Source organism: Trachypithecus francoisi, unplaced genomic scaffold (assembly GCF_009764315.1).
Source record: "Trachypithecus francoisi isolate TF-2019V2 unplaced genomic scaffold, Tfra_2.0 Lachesis_group15, whole genome shotgun sequence".
NCBI classification, from domain to species: domain Eukaryota; kingdom Metazoa; phylum Chordata; class Mammalia; order Primates; family Cercopithecidae; genus Trachypithecus; species Trachypithecus francoisi.
Genome location: NW_022681460.1, coordinates 18,662,326 through 18,686,296, shown reverse-complemented (window position 1 = coordinate 18,686,296; position 23,971 = coordinate 18,662,326). Strand labels below are relative to the sequence as shown.

At 40.3% G+C, this 23,971-nt stretch overlaps 1 protein-coding gene across 9 annotated transcripts in view; it reads left to right on the top strand.

Annotated features, from left to right (window-relative positions):
• FAM184A (family with sequence similarity 184 member A) overlaps positions 1 to 23,971 on the top strand; it is a 117,768-nt gene that overhangs the window by 36,240 nt on the left and 57,557 nt on the right. For all 9 annotated transcript variants that reach the window (XR_004442753.1, XM_033234425.1, XM_033234419.1 and 6 more), the window contains exons 2-4: positions 17,442 to 18,296; positions 19,310 to 19,445; positions 22,483 to 22,664. Coding sequence is in view for 8 of the 9 variants with exons in the window: in XM_033234425.1 (XP_033090316.1) it covers positions 17,442 to 18,296; positions 19,310 to 19,445; positions 22,483 to 22,664 (1,173 nt within the window). In the remaining variant the exon portion in view is untranslated. The remainder of the gene's footprint in view (positions 1 to 17,441; positions 18,297 to 19,309; positions 19,446 to 22,482; positions 22,665 to 23,971) is intronic.

The window sequence follows — 23,971 nt, the reverse complement described above, 5'->3', positions numbered from 1 at the left end:
GTGTTGTACATCCTAGGGATTTTGACAAATGTATAATGACATGTGTCCACTCTTGTGGTATTACATAGAATAGTTCCACTGCCCTAAAAATTCTCTGTGCTCTTGTTAGTGGTGGAAGAGATCAGCTCTGAATTACCCCGAGTTACTGGTGGTGAATCCATATGGGTCCACAGCAACTTCAGTCTTTGCCTCCTCAAAAGAAAGAATTCAACTGAGGGGCATAAAGCAAAAAAAAAAAAAAAGTGACCAAGAGTAAGAATGGACGTTTAGAAGTGATTTCCTCCCGGTTTATTTTTAAGCCAAGTAGTTTAAAGTTCAGGGAAATTAAACTTCCCAGTTTTGGGGAATGCATCTGAGGAACATGCCCTGCCATATGGAGACATGATTACCCATCTGCCACTTGCGAAGAGAGAACACAGGAGAAGAAAAAGGAAAAAGAAAGCATTCCCCCTTTCTTCTTCTTATCCTGGATGAGGCATCCCTCATTGTCCTGGGTTCCAGGCTTACCCGATCTTACCATGTGCCCCCACTTCTGGGTTCTGGGCTTAACCAGTCTTACCGTATTCCCCTAGTTCTGGGTTCCAGGCTTGACTGGTCTTGCCATGTACCCTCACTTCTGGGTTCTGGGCTTAACCAGTCTAACTGGGTACCCTTGGTCCTGTTACCAGGGGGTCCTTACTCCCAGAGCTCCCAAGATGGTGGCGGGACACTTCCAAGATGGTGGCAAGCCTCGTGTTCTCTGACCTGGGGTTCTTGGCCTCACTGAGTCCAAGGAATGGAATCTTGGGCCATGAGGTGAGTGTTACAGCTCTATTAGAAGCCATGGGTCACGGAAGAGAACCGTGGAACCCAGCAAGTAGTGTTCAGCTCGATTAGGACGAACCCGGGCACTTAACCATGCAGGAACAATGGCAAGCCTTTAGCCCCATCCGGAGTGGCAGTGGGCACCTCACTGGATCAGGAGCACAGCAGACACCCTGCCGGATCCGGAGGGATGGAAGTCAGCGGTAGGTCTGCGAGGGCGACAAACAGCAGTGGTGGACGGCGAGCGAAAGCTCAGCTCCAGCCGTAACAAACACGGACCAGAAGAGTGTGCAGTTGCAAGATTTAATAGAGTGAAAACAGAGCTCCCATACAAAGGGAGGGGAACCAAAGAGGGTAGCCAGTTGCCTGCTGGAATGCCTGGGTTTATATCCCAATCATTGTCCCTCCCGCTGTGCTCTCAGGCGATGGATGATTGGCTATTTCTTTACTTCCTGTTTTTGTCTAATTAGCATTTTAGTGAGCTCTCTTTACTACCTGATTGGTCGGGTGTGAGCTAAGTTGCAAGCCTGGTGTTTAAAGGTGGATGCGGTCACCTTTTCAGCTAGGCTTAGGGATTCTTAGTCGGGCTAGGAAATCCAGCTAGTCCTGTCTCTCAGTCCCATCTCATCACAATTTTAGCTTAGAACCACCCTTCATCTCTGTCCTGTGGATCTCTTGCGTGTGTGGCCTTGGGCTGGCCTTGTCACCACGACCTTATAGTAATACCCTCACTTCGAAGTATTTTAGTAATAAAATGATCATGTTTTTTCTTAGAAGCTTATTTCTCCATTAACTGCTGCAGGGGCTGGAATTCTCTCCCCTAGAATATGACTTTGAAGGCCCTGTTGCCTGTTGAAAAGGGTGTGGAAGTAATTCAATAAATGGGAGCTGAAGGAGTAAGTGGAAGGAATACTCCTGGAAACCCTTCAAATGCTTGCAAAAACACAGCCCTTGGATTCAAGGGGGCAGCATTTGTTCACCTTCTGCAACAAAATGTCAAACATAAATCAGTAACCCCTGAGGACTTGCGGCTTGGGGTGAGAATTTCTCCACCTCCTAAAGTGGTGCTAACTTAAAAAGCAAGTGGGTGGAGTCCTTAAAAAGGGCCAGAGTGAAGGTCTGTGCAGGTGGATGAGCAGCTTTTAAGAGCCATAGAAAACTTAGCCCTGGGACATAACAGGAACCAAAAGCACTTGGTGAGTTGTAAAAAGCCAGCAAAGCCAGGGTTCCAATTCATATTTGCCCCGGAAAAGAGCCGATTTTAGTTGAAAAAGCAGAGGAAGCCCCAGACATTACATGGGTTTAGGCTTTAGCCCCACCATTTGTGCAAGGCTCCTGTCAAGGAGGGCCATATAATGCCTTGGATCTGCTTGGTACAAACGCTAAAGCCCCTCCCGCCTCTGCAAGCCACCAGTCAAGGTGAGCTGAGAAATCAGCTGGGCGGAGCAGAGTCACTCTGGCCAAGAGGAATTACTCTGGGGAATTTGTTAGTAAGCAGGAAAGAGAGGAAGGCCATGCATGTGGGTCAGATGTCTCCAGCTGAAGAAGGTGAGGCATAGAAGTCTCTTACCACTAGGAAGGTCATGGCACCAAATATGTTAGCGGTGGAAGACATCTGAGGTACCCTGAGATCACTGGCGGCAAATCCATACAGGTCCACAGCAACTTCAGTCTTTGCCTCCTTGGAAGAAAGAATTCAACTGAGGGGCATAAAGCAGAAAAACAGACTGAGGCAAGTTCCAGAGCAGGAATGGAAATTTATTTAAAAGGCCTTAGGACCGGAGAAAGGAAGGTGCACTTGGAAGAGACCCAAGCAGGCATATGAAGGTTAAAGAGAGAAGGTCAAGTCCCCGTTTAACCATGATGCTAGGACTTTATAGGCTCACCTCTTTCCCACGATTTTTCCCTAAGGATGGGCTGCCTGAGCACGCGTAGTGTGTTTAGGGAGTTATACACATGCCCATCTGAGGCTTTCTTCCTTTTTCCAGGGTAGTATACCCAGAAGTTACTTTGCCATTTTTGTCTCTTAATCTGCATGCCCAGGAAGTTGCTTCTCCCTGGGACCTGCATTCAGTTAACATTTTGATGTTAACAGGTGTGGACCATCAGTAAATGGCCTCTCCCTGGTGCTGCTGAATTATTATTTTTAGAGAGGCAGTGTGATAATTGCCAAACCATCCCCTGACATTTCTAGTGGGGGGCGGGGCAGAGCCCTGTCCTACCCCAACCTTGCCTAGCTATGATACCTGTAACACTGCCTATTCCTTCCGCCCTCTCCTCAACCCCTGGCAACGACTGATCTATTTACTGTCTTCGTACTGTTTTCTTGCTTGCTGATTTTCTAAAGTAAAATTTTGAAGGTTGAAACTTATCAGTAGCTTCTGTAGTATAAAACACAAAAAGAAATGGCTTTGCAAATGCTTAGCAAATATTTTTTACGTATTCTAAATTAAGTTAGACTACCACAATTAACCTATGTTACTGTTATTATTTATTTTTCTTTTTTATTTGTTATTAGGTGTTGTCATTTTTTATTCCAAAGGGCAAAACACAGTTTTGGTGTTGCCATCTCATTCAAGAATATTGAGGGTGTTTGTATTGGTCAGATAGCAAACAGTGAAGGCATGTTATCAGAATAAACCAATGAACTATTATCAAAGCCAGGTGTGGTGGCACATGCCTGTAGTCCCAGCTACTCAAGAGGCTGTGGCAATAGATCACTTGAGCCCAGGAGTTCAAGGCCAGCCTGGGCAACGTAGTGAGGCCCTATCTCTTAAAAAACTTAAAAACAAACATCAAAAAAAACCCCTAAAAGCTGCTATCCTTTTGTCCTGCTGTCAATTAAACTATGATATTCAATTGACAGTAAGATGAACACTGATTTAAGAAATGTTCAAATGTGAAAGAAAAAAATCTTAGAACCATTGCCTAGTACCATTGTAGGCATACAAACAGAAAAATATACAGAGATTCTAAATCTTAAAATTACTATAAGGAGACTTTCCAGTTAAATTTCAGGGGCAAATTAATACCCAGGAACTTTTTAACTCTAACTGACATTCCATGGTACTCACTCTCTCAGTGTCCAGGATTATTGGACCACACTAACCACAAGAATCATTCACATTTTGTGCCTTAACTGAAGTTGCTTTCCTCATAGTTCTCTACAACTGACTTTGACCCTTTATACCTTTCTAATTACTGCAATCTTTATCCAGTTCTTTCTACTGAAAACTTGTTATGCCGTGTCACAGTATTCTGTACTACACAGCTTGACACTTAATATATATTATCTCGAATTGTGTGCCATTATATTTTATGACAAAATAAAAATATGTTTTATTTTGAGCAGGTCTGTTTCAGAAAGATTAAGAACATTCATACTTTTCTTTGCTGGAATGCATATAAAAAAGTACTGAGCATCATGTAGTGAACATTCACAAAATGTTTGTTGTTTTGATTTTTGTTGTTGTTGAAGTGTGGTAACACAGATCCCATTGCACAGATCCTGAATAATAGCTATATAGTAGGACTTCTGCTTGCTGTTTGAGAATTCAAGTTAAATCTGGGGAAACATATGTATTCTACATTACTGTACACAAAGATACCTCCAACATTATTAGACTTTATCAATATTTTCCAAAAGATTTCCCAGCAATAATTATAGAATCATATAGAGAGGAAATATATCTTTAAAGACAATTTCCCAGAGCAATTGGATTTTAAAGTTATTTTAAAATTAGAGTTTTATAGTGTCCTTGGCTTAAATAAATCCACATGAGTTCCTTTTGTGAACTGCCTTGTAAATGTTTTCGTTGGACACGTCTGTTGCTGAAATTCATATGATTACATAATGTATGAAGAACAGCTTTTGTCTTTTGATTTTCCTTTCTAGTAAAAAAAAAAAAAAGATAGTGGACCAAGGGAAAAAAAAGGAAGTGAGTCATTCATGGGGCTGAACTATTCTGTGTAGGTAGCATTTGTTCCCATGCTACTCATGTTGAACTCCAGATCTTCAGTACATCTCTCTAGTAGATCCTGTTCTAGTCATTAATAGGAAATAGATAAGTGACTCAATATTTTGTATTAATATGGTGTCAACGAAAAGAGTCAAACTCTGTAAAATATTTGAAGAGATGTATTCTGAGCCAAATATGAGTGCCCAGTGGTCCCTGACACAGCTCGAGGAGAGGCTGAGAACATATGCCCATGGTGGTCAGGCTGTAGCTTGGTTTTACACATTTTAGGGTGACATAAAACATAAAGCACTACACATAAGATGTACATTTGTTCCATTGGGAAAGGTGGGACAACTCAAAAGGTTGGGGACAGGGTGGGGGTTTCTGGTCATAGGTGGATTCAAAAAAATTTTTTTTTGGCAGCTGGTTAAAAGAGTTGTTATCTGAAGACCTAGGAGTGTTTGGGTTAAGATAAGGTTGTGGAGACGAAGGTTTTATCATGCAGATGAAGCCTCCAGGTAGCAGGCTTCAGAGCTCTTATCAGACCTAAAAAGATGCCAGACTCAGTTAATTCTCTCCTGGATGAGGGAGAAAACCTAGAAAAGGAGGGATATTCTCCACAGAATGTAGATTTTCCCTACAAGAGACAGTTTTGCAGGGCCATTTCAAAATATGTCAAAGAAATATATTTGGGAGTGAAATACTTCAGTTTCTTTCAGGGCTTGCTGTGTGTCCTGTAAACCAGGCTGGAATTTGGTGTCTTGTTGCTACAAAACATCTGCTTCGTCAGTCCTCCTAAAGGGCTTGCCACACAGGGGTAGGTTAGTTTGTCTTAGGGACTAAACCTTTTGTAAACAAAATTCATTTCCTAGTATTTTTTCTAATCTCTTAATACTGAGTCGGACATTACAAAAGAAGAACACTAGTTTAGCAGAGGGTTGGGGGAAGGGTAGTATAGGAAAAGCACACTGATAAAATGTGCCCTGATAATGTATTAGATACTCTAAGCAGTGGTAGGTAGGATGGATTGAGAAGCCACAATGTAAGATTTCCACAGAGAGAAACTTGACATTAAAAACCTATAAGATAAAGACTATAAAAGTCTATGCATTCTAGAAAACATCCAGCCTGGCCTCTCTAAAAAATGTTAATATGATGAAATAAATAAACAAAAAGCGAAGGTTTTTTTTTTTTCTTTTTTAACTATATATTAAAACAGACTGAAAGAATATGACAACTCAATACAGTGTCGAATCCTTGATTGGATATTCACTGACAAAGAAAAACAACTATAGTTTTCACTTGGAATAATTTGGTAAACTTGAATATATGCTGTGTGTTAGATAATATTCTATTAAGTTACATTTCCTGGGAACAATAATGCTACTGTCTTTGATCTTATGAAACAATGTACTAAGATATTTAGTGATGGGTCCTGATAGCTGCAACTTTTCTTTTTTTTTTTTTTTTTTTTTTTGAGACGGAGTCTGGCTCTGTCGCCCAGGCTGGAGTGCAGTGGCCGGATCTCAGCTCACTGCAAACTGCGCCTCCCAGGTTCACGCCATTCTCCTGCCTCTGCCTCCCAAGTAGCTGGGACTACAGGCGCCCGCCTCGTCGCCCGGCTAGTTTTTTGTATTCTTTAGTAGAGACGGGGTTTCACCGTATTAGCCAGGATGGTCTCGATCTCCTGACCTTGTGATCCGCCCGTCTCGGCCTCCCAAAGTGCTGGGATTACAGGCTTGAGCCACCGTGCCCGGCCGCTGCAACTTATTTTCAAATGATCCAGAAAAAAAGAAAATTCATGCATATGTGTACACAAATGCTTGGTGGTGAAAGAGTTTGGGATTTTTCTTTCTAACATTCATTTTGCACTAAGTGATAGTCTATGAGTTTTGGTTCTTGCTTTTTTCTTTAGAATGCTTGTTTATGATCTCCTCATTTTAACAGTTTTTCTTTCATCTGCCTCATTTTATTAGTGTGAGGTACTTGGGACTATTTCTTTTCTTTCTTTTTTTTTTTTTTTTTCTCGCTCTGTCGCTCAGGCTGGAGTGCAGTGGCTGAATCTCAGCTCACTGCAAGCTCCGCCTCCCGGGTTTATGCCATTCTCCTGCCTCAGCCTCCGGAGTAGCTGGGACTACAGGCGCCCGCCACCTTGCCTGGCTAGTTTTTTGTATTTTTTAGTAGAGACGGGGTTTCACTGTGTTAGCCAGGATGGTCTCGCTCTCCTGACCTTGTGATCCGCCCGTCTCGGCCTCCCAAAGTGCTGGGATTACAAGCTTGAGCCACTGTGCCCGGCCAGAGACTATTTCTTGAATTTAATTCCATAATTTTTTGGTGGGGGACAGGGTCTCACTCTGGCACCCAGGGTAGAGTGCAGTTGCATGATCTTGGCTCACTGCAGCCTCTGCCTCCTTGGTCGAGCAATTCTCCTGCCTCAGCCTCCTGAGTAGCTGGGATTACAGGTGCGTGCCACCATGTCTGGCTAATTTTTGTACTTTTAGTAGAGATGGGGTTTTGCCACGTTGGCCAGGCTGGACTTGAACTCCTAACCTCAGGTGATCCATGCATCTGAGCCTCCCAAAGCCCTGGGATTACAGGTGTGAACCACTACACTGGCCTAATTCTATAACTTTTTAGTTTCTTTCCTTTTTTTTTTTTGAAACGGAGTCTCACTCTGTCGTCCGGGCTGGAGTGCAGTAGCATGATCTTGGCTCACTGCAACCTCAGCCTCCTGGGTTCAAGCGATTTTCCACCCTCAGCCTCCTGAGTAGCTGGGAATATAGGCACCTGCCACTACGCCCAGCTAATTTTTTTGTATTTTTAGTAGAGACGGGGTTTCACCATGTTGACCAGGCTAGTCTCGAACTCCTGACCTCATGATTTGACTACCTTGGCCTCCCAAAGTACTGGGATTACAGGCGTGAGTCACCGTGCCCGGCCTTTTCTTATGTTGCAGTGATTAATCCTGTCATCCAGGTAATCTAGGTAGCATAAATGTATGCTGTTATTGATCACCAGTAGAATAGCTAAGAAAATATGGAGTGATTTGTGCAATTTCATCACCTCCAAAGCAAGCCAGCTTTAAAAACATTTTATTAACATGCCCTTATACAGTAAGGATGACATATTGAGATGTGGTGCTAATACCCTGGCTCCAAACAGTGAACCATTTTATAGAAACATAAGATTTCCTTAGTAAGCTATTTAGGGCTCATTGGGAATATTTAATAATTTTTTTAATAAGTTGGGTAATTTGCAAAAAAAATTGTATTTATAAGGCTGGTCTGGGAGTACCATTGAATATAAATTGAGGTACAGAGGTTTAGTGTATGTTATTGCTCTGGAACTGATAGAATAGCCTCTGACAAAAGGAAGTAAGCCACTGTTTTTGAGAAGTTTGAGAGTTTTCAATATTCTTTAACTCTGATGTCTTATGGCTCAAGTAACCTTTTGGTGATTAGCTCAACTAGAAGAATTGAAGATTTAATAATACAAACATTCTCTTTGTTTAAAATGTACCAGGTCTTTTTTTAAACAATTATTGAATCCGAGATTACTCCTTTATTGACTTAGTAAGCTACCTTTTGCCTCATGTAGTGGTTATGTATTCTAAGGGAGAGTCTTCTCCCATCCTTTTTCTTCCCTTCCCTTTCCACCTCCCTGCTCCCTCCCTTCCTCTTTTGCTCCCTTCCTCCTCCTCCTCCTCCCCCTCCCTCTACCCTCCCTCTTCTTCTCCTCCTCCTCCTCTTCTTCCTTCTCCTCCTCCTCCTCTTCCCTCTTCCCTCTCCCCCCCTTCCCCTCCCCCTGCCCCTCCCTGGTCTGGAAGGAATAGAGAAGCAGTATCCAGAATTTAATAGTAAAAAAATGAGATTGAGACTGGCAGTCACGTAGTCACTGTTAACCTATTAAAAAGGTTTAATATATTCTGATTATAATGGGAATATACATTCATTATAGAATGTGTAGAAATACTGAATCTCGTCAGTAAACATTTGGTTTATTTCTTTTCTTTTTTTTTTTTTGAGACAGAGTTACTTTGTTGCCCAGACTGGAGTGCAGTAGCGTGATCTTGGCTCGCTGCAACCTCTGCCTCCCGGATTCAAACAATTCCCCTGCCTCAGCCTCCCAAGTATGTGGGATTAAAGGCACGTGCCGCCATGTCCAGCTAATTTTTGTATTTTTAGTAGAGATGGGGTTTCGCCATGTTGGCCAGGCTGGTCTTGAACTCCTGATCTCAGGTAATCCACCCACCTAGTTCCTCCCAAAGTGCTGGTATTACAGGAGTGAGCCACCGTGCCCGGCCTGGTTTATTTCTTTACATATCTCTATCTATATCTCTATCTCTATCTATATCTATCTACATAGCTGTACTCACTTTTTCCTCCTGTAAAATTGGATCTTATTGAATGTAACTTATATACTTACCTTATATCACTTTTTCTTGTATTGTGAAATACTCTTCTAAATGAAATGTGCTTTTGATGGTTTTATGTTATTACATTGTATGAATATACCATTATTTATTCAGTGATTCCCTTACCTTAGCAGTGTTAAGCCTGTTGGTGTAATATGTAACAATTAAGGTCCAGTTAAAATATTTTACATTACTAAGCTAATACATATCACTTTAGTGAGTGTACGTTATTACAAATGTGCTTTATTACTCTTTCAGTGAATTTACCTTATGACTAATGAGTTAGATTTTAGTGGGAACATATTTACATATTGCCAAGACATTATTCAGCTTGAGCTGCCATAATGTAATACCCTAGACTGAGTGGCTTAAACAATAAAAATTTATTTCTTGCAGTCTGGAAGGTGGGGAGTCCTGGTACCAGCCAACTCAGTTCCACAGTGAGTGCTCTATTCCTGGCTTGCAGGTGGCCACCTTCTTGATGTGTCATCGCACTGCAAAGAGGGAGCAGAAGCAGTCTCTTGGGTGTCTCTTCATGTAATAGCACCAATCCCAGAATGAGGGCTCCACTTTGATAGTCTCATCTAAACCTAATTACCTCCCAAAGGCCCCATCTCCAAATACCATCAGATTGGGAGTTAGGGCTTCATATTCAGGAAGGCAATTTGGTCCAGAGCAAGCATAAATGAGGGTTATTTCAGAAACTTCTTATTTTACCTGAGTATCATTTTAAACCTAGAATCTAGAATTGTTCTCATTTTACCTGTGGAAAAGATTATCTGATTTATCATAGGAAAAGTAAAAGATTTATCATAGGAAAAGTAAAAATTACTATTGCTTATTCATCATGAAATACATAGTTAAAAGTAAAAGATTTATAGGAAAAGGAAAAATCACTATTGCTTATTCATCATGAAATACGTAGTTAAGTTATGCATTATTGGCATGAAATGGAACTATGAAATTGCTGAAATGATTCATGTACTATTCCATTCCATGAATGTTCATAGTTCCATAAAAACTGCAAATGTCTCTTAATGTCTTTTACTTTATGAAAAGAGACTTTAAGAGATTTCTTTTTCTATTTGGAAAAAAATAGCCAATTTTATGAGTGATTATGATCATTTACTAAAGTTCCTTTTAAAATTAGTCTGTCTCCATAAATAAATAATGCAACTAATAAGGAAGTCTTATCATGTTTTAATGTGTTACATGTATTTTTAAAAATAGTTACATAACATCAATTTTTGAAATTTCAGTGATCAGTTGATCTTATATCAATGGTGCTACTAAATAAGATCTTTATTTAATATTTGAGAAACTCAAAGCTTGAAGAAATTAAGTGATTTTGTCTAGTGTCAAACCTTTGTTATATCTTCTGTGTGTTCAAATAATACAGGGAATTTTTATATTACCTTGATCTGAAAAATAGTGTTCAGAGAAAGATACTGATAAATAGTTACCTTTATAATTACATAGAAAAATGAACAATTGGAGGACACTATATCCAGTTAAGCTCAACTTGAAAATACATATGTAGCACTCTTACTTAAAAATAATATAATTTAGTAGTGATGTATTTCAAGTGATCACTAATGAAAGCAGTATTAATTTGTTATTATGTTTGGCTTCATTTTGTTATTTCTTTTTTAAGTTTTTGGAAACTTATTTAACATGGTTTTCCCTGGAAAATACCAATATATGGTCAGCATGAATATATGTTCTTTTATAAAATATGCTTCCAGAATCACTTAATTGGTATTCTCAGTATATGAGTGGTAGTGGAAAGAACCCTGTACTATTTAATAGGGAGGAAACCAAGCTAGTGCAAATTTAGATCTTTTATTATTTTGTATTTGTGGCTGCCAATTTTGGCTGATAAGATGGCTTGTCTATGTATAGATTAGAACAGGAGTTGGTAATAATGTATTTTCCACAACTACTCAACTTTGCTGTCATAGTAGGAAAGCAGCTATAGGCAATACATAAACAAGTAGACATAACTGTGCTCCAATCATACTTTATTCATTAATACAAAGACAAGCAGCAGCCATATTTGGCCTACACGTTGTAGTTTGCTGACTCCTGCCTTAGAATATCATTAGAATATCAAGTGAAATAAAAGCTCCTCACTGTAATAGTTTTAAAATTATTTGTTTTATTTATTAGTTTTGTTTACTTAAATCCTATTCTAACTTAATGCTTTAATTTGTACATTTTTCTTTTTAAATTTCACCTTTTTGATTGCTACAGTGCTTTTAGGTTCTTTTTAGGTTCTCTAATATCCTCATACATCTTTCCAACCTTATCAAGACTCCTCCAAATTTAATTACATATTTACTGACAATCAGGAGTGAGTGAGGTAAGGCAATGGAGGTTCTAGATATAAAGAAAAGATAGACTCTTATGGAGACTCATTAAAGGAGGCAGGACTGGAACTGATTCATCAAAGCTTCGAGGGAAATTAAATATCAGGAAAAAGAGAAGATTATTTCAGTAAATTGTCAACAAGGGGAAACTCACATATTTCCTCTTTTCCTCGTTTCATCCCCAAAATATGAATTCCACCAGGGACTGGTTCTTTCCAAGATCATTTCCGGGAGCAGAATGCTAATGATGTGACTTAGTTCTCTCTTTGGATTTTACCTCTTTGAATTCCCTTTTCCTTCCTTGTGGCTAGGACTGACCCACCCTGGAAAGGCCTGAAGCCTGTGGCCTATACCAGCTTTGCTCTAGGCACTCTAGCAAATGGGCTTCTCTCTGGCTAGTCGGCTGGTTTTTCCTTAGTGTCCCTATTTGAGATAGTAAAAAACAGTTTTTCCTACCCTTACACTGGATAGAACACGTAACACCTCACCTCTGGTCACCAAAATGTGTGTGGCTTTTCTCCCCCAACAACCAGTTCTCTAGTGGACACCAAATGAGTATACTATAATTCAGTTCATTTCTGACACTATCTGCCTGAAGATAGCGTCAGATCCCACAGGTTAAAGGCTTAATCCCACAAGACTGCCCTCATTCAGATGCCAATCGCAAGTTCTTCTGGCAAACTTACATAAATAGGGGGTTCATACTACCCTCCCTTGGGTTGGATTAATTCGCTAGAATGGCTCTCAGAACTCGGAAAAACATGTTTACCCCCAGTTATAGGGTACAGAAGAAGTTAGTTAGATGGAAGAGATGGATAGGGCAGGGTCTATGGGAAGGAATGAGGAGTTTCCTTGCCTTTTCCAGGCATGCCACCCTCCCAGCACCTCAATGTGTTCAGAAATCTGGAAACTTGCCTTTTGTGTTTTTATGAAGGCTTCACTATGTAGGCGTGGTTGATTAAATCATTGATTGTTGGTGATCAACTCAGCCCTCAGACCTTATCTCCTCCCTAGAGGTCCCTGTATGGGGCTGAAAGTTCCAACTGTATAGTCACATGATGGGTTCCTCTGGCAGCCAGCCCCCATCTTGAGGCCATCCCAAGGGCCCACCAGGAGTCACATCATTAGAACAAAAGATGCTCGTATCACCCAAGAGATTCCAAGGGATTTAGGAGCTCTGCTGTTATAGAACTGAACTGGAGTCTGCTTGCCTGGCACAGTGAAAGCATACCTCAAAGTTTTTGCAGTGACAGAAAGTTGCCTATTGCAGAGCGCTAAGCAGGGGGAACCAGCAGCTAAATGCTCAAATCCAGCCTCCCCAATGGCTTGCAGGCAAGGATTTTTAAATCCTAACATTTTTTCCTTCATTAGGGTAATCAGGCAAGAGAAAGAAATAAAGGGTATTCAGTTAGGAAAAGAAGAAGTCAAATTGTCCCTGTTTGCCGATGACATGATTGTATATTTAGAAAACCCCATTGTCTCAGCCCAAAATCTTCTTAAGCTGATAAGCAACTTCAGCAAAGTTTCCGGATACAAAATTAATGTGCAAAAATCACAAGCATTCTTATACACCAGTAACAGACAAACAGAGAGCCAAATCATGAATGAACTTCCATTCACAATTGCTTCAAAGAGAATCACATATCTAGGAATCCAGCTTACAAGGGATATAAAGGACCTCTTCAAGGAGAACTACAAACCACTGCTCAGTGAAATCAAAGAGGACACAAACAAATGGAAGAACATACCATGCTCATGGATAGGAAGAATCAATATCGTGAAAATGGCCATACTACCCAAGGTTATTTATAGATTCAATGCCATCCCCATCAAGCTACCAATGAGTTTCTTCACAGAATTGGAAAAAACTGCTTTAAAGTTCATATGGAAGCAAAAAAGAGCCCGCATTGCCAAGACAATCCTAAGTCAAAAGGACAAAGCTGGAGGCATCACGCTACCTGACTTCAAACTATACTACAAGGCTACAGTAACCAAAACAGCATGATACTGGTACCAAAACAGAGCTATAGACCAATGGAACAGAACAGAGTCCTCAGAAATAATACCACACATCTACAGCCATCTGATCTTTGACAAACCCGAGAGAAACAAGAAATGGGGAAAGGATTCCCTATTTAATAAATGGTGCTGGGAAAATTGGCTAGCCCTAAGTAGAAAGCTGAAACTGGATCCTTTTCTTACTCCTTATACAAAGATTAATTCAAGGTGGATTAGAGACTTAAATGTTAGACCTAATACCATAAAAACCCTAGAAGAAAATCTAGGTAGTACCATTCAGGACATAGGCATGGGCAAGGACTTCATGTCTAAAACACCAAAAGCAACAGCAGCAAAAGCCAAAATTGACAAATGGGATCTAATTAAACTAAAGAGCTTCTGCACAGCAAAAGAAACTACCACCAGAGTGAACAGGCAACCTACCGAATGGGAGAACATTTTTGCAATGTACTCATCTGACAAAGGGCTAATATCCAGAATCTACAAAGAACTCAAACAAATTTACAAGAAAAAAACAAACAACCCCATCAAAAAGTGCACAAAGGATATGAACAGACATTTCTCAAAAGAAGACATTCATACAGCCAACAGACACATGAAAAAATGCTCATCATCACTGGCCATCAGAGAAATGCAAATCAAAACCACAATGAGATACCATCTCACACCAGTTAGAATGGCAATCATTAAAAAGTCAGGAAACAACAGGTGTTGGAGAGGATGTGGAGAAATAGGAACACTTTTACACCGTTGGTGGGATTGTAAACTAGTTCAACCATTATGGAAAACAGTATGGCAATTCCTCAAGGATCTAGAACTAGAAATACCATATGACCCAGCCATCCCACTACTGGGTATATACCCAAAGGATTATAAATTATTCTACTACAAAGACACATGCACACGTATGTTTATTGCAGCACTATTCACAATAGCAAAGACTTGGAACCAACCCAAATGTCCATCTGTGACAGACTGGATTAAGAAAATGTGGCACATATACACCATGGAATACTATGCAGCCATAAAAAAAGGATGAGTTTGCATCCGTAGGGACATGGATGCAGCTGGAAACCATCATTCTTAGCAAACTATGACAAGAAGAGAAAACCAAACACCGCATGTTCTCGCTCATAGGTGGGAACTGAACAATGAGATCACTTGGACTCGGGAAGGGGAACATCACACACTGGGGCCTATCATGGGCGGGGGGAGGGGGGAGGGATTGCATTGGGAGTTATACATGATATAAATGATGAATTGATGGGTGCTGACGAGTTGATGGGTGCAGCACACCAACATGGCACAAGTATACATATGTAACAAACCTGCACGTCATGCACATGTTCCCTAGAACTTAAAGTATAATTTAAAAAATAAATAAATAAAATAAAATAAAATAAAGAAAAGAAAAAAAAAATGTGTCATGCTCTCTGGAGAAGACCTAGTATGGGAAGGAGATTCCCTACAGAACGCAAATTTAGTTTACAAGAGGCAGCTTTACAGGGCCATTTCAGAATATGGAATGTCAAACAAAAAAATTTTAGGGTAAAATACTTTGATTTTCTTCAAGGCCTTCAATAAAATACCAAACTCCAACCTAACTCTTGGTATAGCATCACATGATGTTGTTTGGAATTTGGTATTTTATTGCTATGAAGAGTCTGTTTTGTCAGTCTTATGGTCTCTGTTTTAATGTTAACATCAGTCAGTTGTGTCTAAACTCCGAAGTGTAGAGTGCAGAAAACCCAGCATGTCCAATCCATAATGAGGCATGTCTGATCCCTCCCTTTCAGTCATGGCCTAAACTAGTTTTTCAGTTTTCTTTGGTGTCCACTTGGCTAAGAGGCGAGTCCATTTAATCGGTTGGGGGGCTTAGAATTTTATTTTTGGTACCCTTGTTTTTTTTTTGTTGTTGTTGTTTTTTTTTTTTTTTTTTGAGGCGGAGTCTCGCTCTGTCGCCCGGACTGGAGTGCAGTGGCCGGATCTCAGCTCACTGCAAGCTCCGTCTCCCAGGTTTACGCCATTCTCCTGCCTCAGCCTCCCGAGTAGCTGGGACTACAGGCGCCCGCCACCTCGCCCAGCTAGTTTTTGTATTTTTAGTAGAGACGGGGTTTCACCGTGTTAGCCAGGATGGTCTCGATCTCCTGACCTCATGATCCGCCCGTCTCGGCCTCCCAAAGTGCTGGGATTACAGGCTTGAGCCACCGCGCCCGGCCTTTGGTACCCTTGTTATATCACAGATCCTTTCAGTCTTTTATGACCATTTGACTTGGTGGGTGGATATAACCCAAGGGGATGGGAATAGGAAGTTTTCTTGGCTTATAGGCTACCTTTACGTGTAAGCGTGTAAATGAAGGGAGTCCTCCTTGGGATCTGTGTTAGCTTATTGGGGACATAATTTGGAATTTGAAATTAGAGTTTTTTAAAAAACAGAATGTGAATAGGTACTCCTGTTCACATTTTTTCCTGTAGACTTTGCAAAAAGGGATAACATGGCAAGACAGATGGGTTCCTGCCATCTCTCAATCTTTTTACCTTCGGTATGATGGCAGAGCAAGCAAGTATATGGACAGGGCCACTGGATCTGGAAGACAAAGCCCTGTGTGGAGAAAGTGATGTCCCTGTGGTGAGGCAGGCTTCTTGTTTCTTCTGCAAGCACAATTGCAGTCCCAGAGAGTGACAGCCTATCTTTAGCAAGTAGGATCTGGATTTACTGTGGTATTTGGAGAACCAGCCAGTCTGCCACAGTTACCTCAGGCTGGATGAATAATTTCTCTACAAAAAATGGCAACACTTTTCCATCATAACTGCAGTTTCTGGTGTCTGATGCTGGAATTCATTTCTAAAGTCAGAGTAATATCACATTAAAATGAGCAAATCTCCAGACACTGATTTTTAGCTGCTGGATTTTTTGATTGTATAGTGTTTACTTCTTTTCGCTCCAGGGGAAAGAAAGTGGACACATCTCTAAGCCTTAAATAACAGTCATGAATATTTCACCGTGTGACCACAGTGGTATGATGGAGGGCATCCAAGGAACAGAGGGAAGGAAGGAGAGTGTTACTGTACAGGGAATATGTTGTCATTTGAAATTAAGGTTGGGACATCTCAGTGAAATCATTAAAACCTAGAAACTAAAATGAAGATAAAGACCTGTACTCAAAACACTGGCTTAGGGAATTGGGTTGCTTGGAGGCAGAGAGAGAATTAGCCAAGAAGTAAAAACTATGGCATTTGAATTATAAAGAGAAAAAGTACAAATTGGGTTTTATAAAGAGATCGCTAGAAACTTGAAGAAAGAAGAGGATCAACTTTAAAAGCAAACTGTAGGGGAATTGGGAAAGGAAATTTTAAAATTTAAAATATTTAAACAGGCCATTACAAAGATAAAAGGCTTTTGGGAAGACTTAGGGCCTAGGGCTTCTCCTCATGTGAAGCCTCTCGTATCTCTAGGACACCAACACAGGGCAGAGTCTTCCTATGAGGCTTTATCTCCTGAGCACCCCTTCACAGTCCCTGGTAAGCTAGATTGGGACATGTGAGAACTCCTTTCTCTTAGGCCAATTGCCTCCTTTGTCCATTTCCTCTTCGCTGTTTCATTTGTAGTAAAAAACAGTCTTAAATTGAATGCTTTAAAATTATAACTAAAAAGTCTTTAAATACAAATCTTAAGATCGTGCTAAGATAGAAATTTGCTAAGCAAATCAATTCTGTGAGTACAGAAACAATTGCGTCAAGTTTCTGTATTTAACATTAGCCGTGGCCAATATTGTGTTGCATAGAAAAATATCAATCCAAATGAAACAATTAACTTCAAGTTAGAAAATAATATGGATTCACAATTCTTCTCCCTTCTTATTCAAAACCATGCAGGTAATATATGCTTTAAACACTAAAAATGATGAGCATGAATCTGCAATTCAAGCCCTCAGAGATGCTCATGAAGAAGAAATTCAACAAATTCTTGCAGAAACAAGAGAAAAAATATTGCAGTATAAAAGCAAAGTAACAGAGGAGCTAGACCTTAGAAGAAAGATTCAAGTTTTAGAAGCATCATTAGAAGATCACATAAAAATGAAGCAGCAGGCTTTGACAGAATTTGAAGCTTATAAGCACAGAGTTGAGGACATGCAACTTTGTGCAGAAGCCCAGCATGTCCAACGCATAGTGACCATGTCTAGAGAAGTCGAAGAGATTAGAAGGAAATTTGAAGAAAAATTACGGAGCTTTGGACAGCTTCAGGTACAGTTTGAAAAAGACAAACGATTGGCATTGGAAGACCTGCAAACTGCACACAGACGGGAGATACAAGAGCTATTGAAGTCACAGCAGGATCAGAGTGCCTCAGTAAATAAAGGGCAGGAGAAGGCAGAGGAACTACACAGAATGGAGGTGGAGTCCTTAAACAAAACGCTTGAGGAGCTAAGACTTGAACAGAAGAAACTAATTGAGGATTATGAAGGCAAGTTGAATAAAGCTCAGTGCTTTTATGAACGTGAGCTTGATACTTTGAAAAGGTCACAGCTTTTTACAGCAGAAAGCCTCCAGGCCAGCAAAGAAAAGGAAGCTGATCTTAGAAAAGAATTTCAGGGACAAGAAGCAATTTTACGAAAAACCATAGGAAAATTAAAGACAGAGTTACAGATGGTACAGGATGAAGCTGGAAGTCTTCTTGACAAATGCCAAAAGCTTCAGACGGCACTTGCCACAGCAGAGAACAATGTTCAGGTAAGTAAAGAATATTATATTCAACACATGGATTTTTTTTCTTTTAAATATATGTATTTTGTAGGCTGGAGAGCAGTGTGGCCCACTTAGAATCAGCGGCTTCACACCACTTAGACTTTTTTTTTTTTAACTTCCCTGCTTTTTCTCTGTGAGAAAAATTAATGACAGGATAATTTATATTACCCTGTAGTAGTTATTTCAGAATTTCAGATATTAGGGGCCCAAAAAGACAAGCTTAAAACCTTGTTAATTATTGACTGGGCACAGTGGTACACACCTGTAATCCCAGCACTTTGAGGGGTCCAGGCAGGAGGATCGCGTCAGGCCAGGTTTTAGAAACCAGCCTGGGTGAGTGTACTTAGCGAGATAATACCGTTTCTGGGGGAAAATATTGCTAATTATTTACAAAAGAGTTTTAATGTTGGGCTTAAAGTTTAAATACATTTTTTTTTTCCTTTCTCTAATAATGGTTTGTCTGCTAGCTGATATTTAGACACTGATTGAGAAATTTTTCAAACTGTACTTGAAGCTGTCCAAAGCTCTGTAATTTTTCTTCAGATTTCTTCTAATCTCTTCGACTTCTCTAGACATGGTCACTATGCGTTGGACATGCTGAGCTTCTGCACAAAGTTGCATGTCCTCAACTCAATTAGAAAGTAATTCAGGTTACTTTCCAAACCTGAATTTAATAGGGGTATTGCACAAGTCTGGGGGCAAAAATGCCGGAAGTCCACAAGTTTTGTTTTGTTGGCTTAGAAAATTTTGTAGCCATGTTTTTAATAATATCTGTGCAACATTAGAATGGATTAGAAAGTGTAGAATAGCCTTTCCTGATTGGGTCATGTGGCTTATGAAAATATCAAGTTATAAGTCACCAATACTTACAGATTTAAAAATTGGTATATACTTAAGTATGACTTCTGATAGGAGAAAGCTGACACTTATAATTTAAATGAATTATTTAGCTTAGTATTATTCCTACATTTTAATAATGGCTATTTAATCTTTCTTAGGGTCTTCAAAAACAGCTTGATGATGCCAAGGAGGGAGAAATGGCCCTATTAAGCAAGCACAAAGAAGTGGAAAGTGAGCTAGCAGCTGCCAGAGAACGTTTACAACAGCAAGCTTCAGATCTTGTCCTCAAAGCTAGTATGTCTGACCACAGTTTTTGATGTAATGCTTAGCTAAAACCAACACAACACTTTTTTTTTTTTGCGACAGAGTCTTGCTCTGTCGCCCAGACTGGAGTGCAGTGGCGCAATCTCAGCTCACTGCAACCTCTGTCTCCTGGGTTCAAGCAGGTCTCCTGCCTCAGCCTTAAGTAGCTGGGACTACAGGCGCACGCCGCCACGCCTGGCTAATTTTTTTGTATTTTTAGTAGAGATGGAGTTTCGCTGTGTTGCCCAGTCTGGTGTCGAACTCCTGAGCTCAGGCAGTCCCCCCGGCCTCAGCCTCCCAAAGTGCTGGGATTACGGGCATGAGCCACCATGTCCGGCCCCAACACTTAAATGTTAATTTAAGGTAGCATTTGTTTTTTCTTCTAATATTTTAAAACTACTTAAACTGTAAATATGTTAAAGGACTCAATACCTTACTAATTACTTATAAGATACACAAATAACTTTTTTATTTTTAGGAATATATTTTTATAGAAAACTTGAGAGTTAGCAGGTAAAATACCAATAAATTAGTCACTGAAGGAAAAACGGGCTGGGCATGGTGGCTTATACCTGTAATCCCAGTGCTTTGGGAGGCCAAGGTGGGCAGATCACTTGCGGCCAGAAGTTCGAGACCAGCCTAGCCAACATGGCAAAACCCCATCTCTACTAAAAATAACAAAAATTAGCTGGGCATGGTGGTGCATGCTTGTAATTCCAGCTACTTAAGAGGCTGAGGCATGAGAATAACTTGAACCTGGTGGCAGAGGTTGCAGTGAGCCGAGATTGTGCCAGTGCACTTCAGCCTGAGCAACAGAGCAAGACTATATGAAAAAAGAAAAAAAAAAAAAAAAGAAAAGAAAGAAAAATGAAGCACCCTTTTCAAGAGGTGTTGTCCTTTAAAAACATACATTTTGTTGTCTGGGCGCAGTGGCTTACACCTGTAATCCCAGCAGTTTGGGAGGCCAAGGCCGGCGGATCACGAGGTCAGGAGATCGAGACCATCCTGGCTAACACGGTGAAACCGCGTCTCTACTAAAAATACAAAAAAAATTAGCCAGGCGTTGTGGCGGGCGCCTGTAGTCCCAGCTACTCGGGAGACTGAAGCAGGAGAATGGCGTGAACCCGGGAGGCGGCAGAGCTTGCAGTGAGCGGAGATCACACCACCACACTCCAGCCTGGGCGACAGAGTGAGACTCCGTCCCCCCCAAAAATATATATATATTTATTTATTTATTTTATTTATTTTTTTGAGACAAAGTCTTGTTCTGTCACCTAGGCTGGAGTGCAGTGGCATGAAAACAACTCACTGTAGCCTGGACCTCCTGGGCTCAAGTGATCCTCCCACTTCAGCTTCCTGAGTAGCTGGGACGACAGACATGCGTCACCTTGGCTGGCTAATTTTTTAATTTTTTGTAAAGACGGGGTCTTGCCATGTTGCCTAGAGTGGTCTCAAACTCCTGGGCTCTAGCAGTCATCCCGCCTTGGCCTCCCAAAGTGCTGAGATTTCAGGTGTGAGCCACCATGCCAGCATTTGTTTAGTTTTTAGAGATGGGATCTTGCTCTGTTGCTCAGGCTAGAGTGCAGTAGCATGATCATAGCTCACTGCAGCCTCAAACTCCTGGGCTTAAGTAGTCCTCTCGCCTTAGCCTCCCCAGTAGCTGGGACTCTAGGTATGCCACGGGCTAACTTTTTTAAAAATGAGGCCTCACTGAAAAAATATACATTTTAAAGTGTTTAAATTAATTGAACTACATGTAAATTATAGCAGTTCATTTCTTAGGGCTTGTTACTAAGGTTCATTTTTATATACTTGCGTGTTTCTCAAGTGGCTGGTATGCTGTTTCACAGCCATTACTGGAGGAGGTGGGTGACTTGTGTCAGTTCTGAAGTTATATTTTGTCTAAGTGTTTAGTGTGCCCAGGAAGGCTGTTTGAGCTGGTTCTTTGAGGATCTCGTTTCATTTTGATTGGCTTATCAATGAATCTCAGATTTTCCTTCCTCTAAAACAATTGCTTTTAATAACCTTTAGTGCACGTTGGAATGACCTGAAGAGTTTGTGAAACTACAGATGCTGGGCCCCACCCTCAGAGTTTCTGATTCAGTAGATCTGGGGTGGTTCACATTTCTAACCAGAGTTCCCAGGTGATGCAGGTGATGCTGGTCCTGGGTACTTTGAGAACCTCTGCCTTAAACTGTCCTTCCTATGAGACCTTTTTCTTCACTCACTCTTCATCTCTCTGTCTCGCACCTCATTTTTCTCCACCTTCCCTGCTTTTTGCTGTCATTTAAAAGATTCTTTCATAACCTTGCTGTCTTTATCTATGTCTTATACCACCTTGTTGGTTTGTTGGTTGTTTTTTGGAGACGAGGTCTCGCCATGTTGCAGGCCATAGTGCAGTGACTGTTACAGGTGCAGTCATAGTTCACTGCAACCTTGAACTCCTGGGCTCAAACAGTCCTCCTACCTCAGCCTCCCAAGTAGCTGGGATTACAGGCTCCACTTTAGGTCTTTATCCGGCCTCTTGCCTGAAACAAATTCAGTTTCAACCAAACTGCTCTCTGCCATCTTTGTTTCCTACATACAGATTTCTTCCACTTTATGTTAGAATTTAAAAATAAAGAGATTAGAAAAGAACAAATCACTCATTTTGACCCCACAGTGTCAGTGCATCCTCTCCCTCCTTCTTTTATTCCCAGGAGACTTTCTTATGAAGCCCCGAGGAGTTGTGCCTACTTCAACCTGTTTAGCTTGCAGTCTTCAAAAAAAAAAAAGCAGGAAAACGGTGGGAGGTGCAGGAAGCAACATTAATCATGTGAAAATGGCATTTTAATTTATTCTAATGTGCTAATAAGTATTTTCATGTAAATATTTCCATTTTATATAGTGAAGAAACGAAAGGAAAATTTGTACATATAGACCATTTATTTTACTTAAGTCTAAAGTACAGTTGTGTTATTAAATATAAACTTTATCTCATAGTACAACTGATTTTTAAATTGAAGGGATTTTCTTTTATGGGGGATAGGTCATATTGGAATGCTTCAAGCAACTCAAATGACCCAAGAAGTTACAATTAAAGATTTAGAATCAGAAAAATCAAGAGCCAATGAGAGATTATCTCAACTTGAAGAGGAAAGAGCTTTTTTGCAAAGCAAAACCCAAAGTCTGGATGAAGAGCAGAAGCAACAGATTCTAGAACTGGAGAAGGTAAAAAGTAATGGACACTCCATTCCCTCCCAAAAGAGTTCAGTTTTCCTCTTTTTCAGATTTGAAGTATTTGAAGTATTCCTTGCTATTTCCTACTTTAGTGGTTGTTTTTGGTTCTAATTTTGAGGAAATGGGTATACAGCTAGACTGTCCTATACTGTGTGTATGTTCAAAATATGTGGATAACAATCTATATAATATAAAAACTTAAGACATTTCAACCTATTTCAAGACAGAAATTGAATAAACTCTTATTTCAGCGGAGTGTATACTTATAGTTAATCGTATTTGTTTTCTATTAATGAAATATATTACTGCATATACACATAGGAGATTTCTGTAGGACTGAAAATATGACAAGCTTCAAGCTCTGAAAATGTATACCAACATATTGAATTTCTAGTTTAACAAGTGAGACATCATTTATAGAGTAATTGCTGAATATATATTCCAGTTTTTCAGATGCCCACAATACCAAGTGGGAGTTTTTGGACATCCTTTTCTTTCTCTTTCCCTCAACGTCTAAGTATTTTGAAAATATCTATTCTCTTTGCTCTTTACTTACTTCCATTAATTCCTTAACCTGGTGTAGTCCTCTCTGACCATCAGTGCACAGACTTTGCTTTTGCCTCAGCCCTCAGTGACATCCTGATTGGTGGACTTGGTGGATCGTATCTTACCATGGTACTTACTAACCACTGATTTACAATCTCTCATCTCTTGGTATTTCACATTCTTTCACATTTTTCTCTTACCTCCTTGGCCTTGCAGTCTCCTTTGTGAACTTGCCTCCTCCATCTGTTCCCTTAGCATTGATGTTTCCAGTATTTTCATCTCATTCTGTGTACTCATTCATTCCAGTAACATCAACTGTCACTTATTCAGGGATAGCTTCTAAATCTTTAGGTCCAGGCCAGACATTTTCTCTGAATTTAAGTCCTTTCATCCTTTCCACTAGATATCTCCATTTATGTTTTTCACAAACATCAAGTTACCATGCCTAGAACTTTCTCCTTTCAAAAGTACTAAGTTTCTTTTACTTCTTATTTCAACCAGTAGCACCACTGTCTATCTAGTTGCTAAATAAAAAACCTGAAAGTCATTCTTGATTACTGTTTTCTCAGTCCCTTTATCTGTTACAGAGTTCTGTTGGTTCTACTCCCTTAATATATTTTTATTCCATCCTCCCCTGCTCATACCCATTTATAGATCTGAGGTTTAGGCACGTGTTATTGCTTGCCTGGACAACTGTCTAGCAGCAATCTCTGATTTCAGTTGGCTCACCAGCCTGCTTCCAAGATGATTGT